At 59.6% G+C, this 5,334-nt stretch overlaps 1 protein-coding gene across 1 annotated transcript; it reads right to left on the minus strand.

Annotated features, from left to right (window-relative positions):
* Nucleotides 1-842: 842 nt before the first annotated feature.
* On the minus strand, nucleotides 843-5,106 carry ZNF503 (zinc finger protein 503). The gene is made up of 2 exons (XM_075422915.1): nucleotides 4,086-5,106; nucleotides 843-3,174 (listed from the first exon to the last, which is right to left on the minus strand). The coding sequence occupies exons 1-2, from the start codon at nucleotides 4,380-4,382 to the stop codon at nucleotides 1,654-1,656; spliced, it is 1,818 nt and encodes a 605-aa protein (XP_075279030.1). The 5' UTR covers nucleotides 4,383-5,106; the 3' UTR covers nucleotides 843-1,653.
* Nucleotides 5,107-5,334: the final 228 nt, after the last annotated feature.

Below are 5,334 nucleotides of genomic sequence, written 5' to 3' on the forward strand. Positions count from 1 at the left end.
AGTAATTATATTGCGGGGAAGGCAGAGGGAGGGAGGGAAGGAGGGAAAACCCAGCGAGCCGGCCGGCCAAGCTGCCGCTCCCGGGGGCGGGGGGGGGCAGCGGGTGCTCGGCCAGCCCCGGGAGCCAAGCCCCTCGCCGGCACTCCAGTACGGCCGCTCCGAGCGGCCCCGGCTCGTTGCGCAGCCTCCGGCTCTCCCGTCGCAGCCCGGCTCCTACCTGAGTGCAGGCGGGCGGCCCCGGGCACTGGGCAGGCAGCGGCGTCCCGGCGGGCTTGGCACCGGCCGAAGAGCGGATGGGCTTCTTGCTTTATTTTTTTTTTCCTCCCCCCCTTTCCTTTCCTTTTTAAAAGAAAAGGAGTCCTCGGAACTGTCCGATTTTTTTTTTTTTTTAACGTGACGATCGCTCGTGCTGCCGTACGAACTGAAGAAAGAAATTGAAAATAACCGGATGAGACCAAACAGCGCTTCCCTAATCGCTTCTGAACTTCTCGTTTGGAAAAAGAGGCGAACAGCTCTGCGTTACACTGTAACAAAAAAGAAAAAAGCTTTCAGATAATCTTCTTACTCTTTTACAAATAAGTCCTGCCTTCCCCGTTTCTTTCTAGAGAAACAACTAAATCTTTTAATTGAAATCCAGTTTTTAAAAACAGATTTTCACAGTAAATTTTTTTTTTTTAAAAAAGCTAGTCTTCCTTAGGAAAGTGAAAAAGATTTAACCGATTCTCAGTTTTCCTACTTCGTGCCTACGAATTCTACTGAAGGGGAAAAAAAAAATACTCCCGTCTGATTCTTTTTTTTTTTTTTTTGAGAGCCCTGGGGTTACAATAAAAAAAACTTTTTGGTTTTTTTTTTTAATTTTTAATTAAAATTGAATGAACGCTTAAGGAGAAATTAGCAGTCGCCTCCATCCAAGACCTACTCGGGTTTTATAACAAAACAAAGCGTATTTAAAAAAAAAAAAGTAAAACCTTTTAATACATCAAATATACGGAATTTTAATCTTTAAAGCGATACATTGTCTATTTTAGTACATGACGTAAACCTTACTTAACCCCTTTTACAGGGTGGACTTAAAAATTAAAAATAGTTAAGTGTTCCTTTTAAAGAACAAAATAAGGCAAATGAGGTTTTTGGAATAGAATTGTTTTTTGTTTTTTTTCCAGAATACATACAAAAAAATACCAATTCTCTTTCAAGGGTATACACCTTAAAAATAATTGCAATTTGAAATTATAACTGACAAATTGCGAGTTGTTTTTTTAGTAACAAACATGCATGTAAATTTTTTTGTTTGTTTCAATGAGACATTAAATAAGAACGTACAATACAATCATAGCAATTTTAAAGTAACATTAAAGAGAAGACCTCTATCTTTTTATTTATATTCTACAATGGGTGTTCCACTTTTACCTATCGAGCTCAGTTAAGTAATGCACTTTATGATTCGTTGTCCCGCTTGAAGCTAACATAAATAAATACAGTGCTCACGGATCCAGTCCTCAAATGAACACTATTTTATAAAAAGTCAGGGGGGATTTTTTAGTGTTGTTTTTTTTTTTTAATTTTTTTCCTTTCCAACTTTTATAAAGGTCCACAGGGTTCCCTTCCCTGGACCCCGGACTCCGCCGCGGGCCGAGGCCCTGCCGCCCGCGCTCACTGGTACCCCAGGGCCGAGGCTGTGGTGAGTCTCTGCCCGTAGAGCGCGTATGGGGAGTAGTAGGGTCCGGTGGCGGCGGGCACGGGTACGGGGGCCCCGGGGGTGGGCAGGGGGCTCTTGGAGTAGGGGTGGTAGCGGCTGCCGAGTCCCAAGGCGTGGTGCGGGCTGCGCAGGGCCAGCGTGCCCGGGCTGCCCGGGGCGCCCGTCGTGGGGATGTGCATGTGGCAGGCCATGGCCGCGGCCGCCGCGCTGGCCAGCGACGAGGAGCTGGGGTAGCCGGAGAGGAGTTTATCGGTGCCCGGGAAGGCAGTGTGGGTCCGCAAGTGGCTAAGCAGCTCCTCCGACGTGGCGAAGCGCTTGTCGCAGGGTCCGTTGGCCGACACCCAGTTGCAGATGTGCGGCTGGGGGTCGTTGGGGAGCATGAAGCCGTAGGGGTACAAGGGGTGGCCGGCCAGCGAGGGCGGCGTGGCGCCGGTCAGCGAGGAGTGGACGCCGTGCAAGGGGTGCGTGGGGTAGACGAGGGGGTATCCGGACTTGAGGGCCTGGTCGTGGGCGCAGGAGGCCCCGGCGGCCCCGGCCAGGTGGCTGGCGCAGTGGTAGCTCAGGCAGTACGGGTCTCGGCACAGGCTGGCCGTCATCACCGACGGCGGCGAGGCGCCCGCCAGCGGGCTCGACCCGGCCGGCTTGCTGCAGCCCAGGCTGCCGGCGGCGGCCAGCTGGGCTCCCACCAGGCTGGAGGATTTGGTGGGGTCCAGAGCCACCCCGTGAGGCAGGAACTGCGGCGGGTAGCCGGCGTAGGCTCCGGCCAGCGTCCCCGGGTAGCTCATGCCCGCCGGCGGCAGGGGGAAGACGGTCTGGCCCGGCTTGTAGGGGGAGACGGGGGCCACCAGGCCGGAGCCCAGGACGGAGGCGGAGGAGGTGGCGGCCGTGCTGCTGCTGCAGGAGGACGAGGAGGAGTCCGAGGCGACGGGCTTGGAGCCCGCCGTGCTCTCCTGGTGCTGCCCGACCTCCGCGTTAATCCCGGCGCAGCTGACGCTAATCCGGCCGTGGCCGATGCCGCCGGCGCCCGGGCCTCCCTCCGAGCCGGAGCCGCCGCTCTTCCCGCAGCCCTCCGCCTCCTTCTTCTCCTCGCCGCCCTTCCCCTCGGCCGGCAGCAGCCCCGGCGAGCAGGCGGAGGCGGCGGAGCCGGGGCTGCCTGTCCTGGGGGTGAACGGCTGGCAGGTGGCGCTCGGCACCCGGAATCCCGACTTCTCCCCGGCCGCGACCCCCGCCGCGGGGGCTCCCGCGCAGCCCCCCGGCTCCTTCTTCTCCGCGCCCGGCTTGGAGTACGGCTTGAAGCTCGACTTGTCCTCCACGCCGATGTCGCTGAGCTTCAAAGGGCCCGGCTTGGAGTCCTTCTCGCCTCCGGAGCCATTGGAGGTGACCGAGGAGAGTTTGGAGGAGGGGGACGGGTCCGGCTTCCCTATCTGCGAGCAAGTTTGCGCCAGGAGGGCCAGGGGACTCTTCTTCGCGTCCAGCTGCGGGAATGGGAAGGGCACACAGAGACAGGGATTTAATGGGGAGCTCGGAGAACCCCCGGGGCGTACCTAGGACGCCCGTCCCGCACGCCTTGGCGGAGAACAGCCCTGGAAGCGACGAACAATTTCGCGCGCCTCCATCGCCCTGCCAGCCCCCTCCCCTGCCTGCGCCGTTTTCCACAAAAGCCTTTAAAAATTTGGGGGGGGGGGGGGGGGGTGTCGCATCCCTGCGAGCCGGCCGAGGCCCGGGCAGCGCCAAGCCCGGCGCCCCGCCGCTTGCCTCCCGCCCGCAGCGTTTCTGCCCCCTGACCGCCGCCGCTATTTATAAACGGAGCCCGAGCCGGGCTGCCGGGGAAAGGGGTGCTCATTAAGAGACCTTAACGAAACCGTTCATTCCCGCGGACACACCCTTTCCCACCGCCCGCTCCCTTTGGAGCTTCGGTCCCGCAAGCTGCGCGGAGACGGGGGGGGGGGAGAAAAAAGGACGAACCGGGCCTCCGAAAGGGAAGGCTCGGCGAGCTGCCCTGACGCGCCCACGCCGGAGCCTGTCCCTCCCCCCCCCCCCCCCCAAAAAAAAAAAAAACCTCCCTGCAAAAGCAAGGCTGTTCGGCGCTCGGAGCGCTGCTTTAGCTGCGTGCTCGGATCGTGACCCCAGAGCGGGTCGTTTCCTTCCTCTCAAAAGAAAAAAAAAAAAGGGCTAAAAAGAGCAAAACCGAAAAGTTAATTCACGCGGGGATTAGCCGTTATCCCAGTAAACGTGGTATCGATGACCGGGCGCGGCCGTTCGTCCTAACTCCGGCTGGGAGGCAGCCCGATCCCTGGAGTGGAAGCGGAGCCGCCATGCCCGGCGAGGGAGGGGGGGGGGGGAGGGAAGGGGAAGGAAGAGCCGGGGCCGGCTCCGAGCTCCTTACCTCGATGGGGCTGACGGGCGTAGAGGGTAAAGGCTGGAGGTATTCGGGATGTAAAACGTGTCCAGTCCGCGCCGTCAGCATTTTCAAGACTTTGATGGGAAGGCGGTTGGCTTGGCGTAGCGGGTCCGAGGGGGGGACGGCGTGGAAGCAGGGCTTGGCGGCCGCGCTGCTGCCGTTATTCCCAGCGTGCCCGTTCGGCCCGGCGGAGCTGCGGCGGGGGCTGCCTCCGGGCTCGCCGAGGCTGCTGCTGCTGCGCTTACTACTTCTTATAGCAGAAAGCGAGGGCGATGTGATCATGACCCAAAACCTCGCATGAAAACCGGGGCAAGCGGCGCCGCTCGCACTCGAAAAGGCTCGCTCGCGTTCTGCGGGCGGGGAGGGGAAAGAGCCGCACGCCCCCCGAGCAGGAAAACAAACATAAAATGTCCCGTGGCTCTCTCCGGCGGGGGGGGGGGGGAAGGGGGAGCCGGCCGGCGAGAAAGAGGAGGGGGAGGCAAAACAAAACAAAAAAAAAGGCGGAAAAAAAAAAAAGCGCCGAATAATCCTTGGGCTGTGCCGGGGGGGGGGGGGGGGGGAGGGCTGCGAGCCCGTGCCGCCGTCCCCCCTCGGCCGCTGTCGGCGGAGCGGAGCGCTGGCCTCAGCCGCGATGCGAGCCGCTGCCCAGCCAGCCCGGGATCTGGCGGAGAAACTCACTTCAAAAGCAGCTGAATTAGTCTGAGATTAAAGCCTTTGCCGCCTTCCAATCAAATGGGACCCCGAGGTGATTGGAGGGTCAAGGGGATGTGACGTTCCCTTTGCTGGGGCTGGGTTTTTTTTCCTCCCCCCCTCTGTTTTTAATGGTCTCTTTTTTTTTTTTTTTTCTTCCCTTTCTCGCCCGCCCGCTTTCCCTCTCCCCTCCCCTCCTTCCTTGTTTTCGCTGGGTTGGGCGTTAATTCTGTGTTTCACATCACACGCCGCCAACGTTTTTTCTTCCTCCGCCGCAGATACCCCGGGCAGCAGAGGAGGCGGCCGCGGGGTCCCACTGACCCCGACCCCCCGACCCCCCCCCCCCCCGCGGCCTGCCGCCGCGCACGGCCCTTACAGGCCCAGCCCGCTCCCGTCCCCGCGGCCGGTCCTCCGGGACAGCTCCGCCGCCGCGTCCCCCCCAGCCCCCCAAAGAAGGGCGCGGTGGAAGGGGGGCCTCCCCAACCCTCCTTGTCCCTCCCTCCTGCCTGACAACGCGGGGGTAGGCTCGGACGCGAACCTGCAG

The sequence above is a fragment of the Opisthocomus hoazin genome, chromosome 6, assembly GCF_030867145.1.
Source record: "Opisthocomus hoazin isolate bOpiHoa1 chromosome 6, bOpiHoa1.hap1, whole genome shotgun sequence".
NCBI classification, from domain to species: domain Eukaryota; kingdom Metazoa; phylum Chordata; class Aves; order Opisthocomiformes; family Opisthocomidae; genus Opisthocomus; species Opisthocomus hoazin.

Coding starts and splice junctions, on each gene's coding strand:
- ZNF503 (XM_075422915.1), bottom strand. CDS start 4,382: ATGATCACATCGCCCTCGCTTTCTGCTATAAGAAGTAGTAAGCGCAGC. Junction 3,175..4,085: donor CGCCCGTCAGCCCCATCGAG/GTAAGGAGCTCG, acceptor CCATTCCCGCAG/CTGGACGCGAAGAAGAGTCC.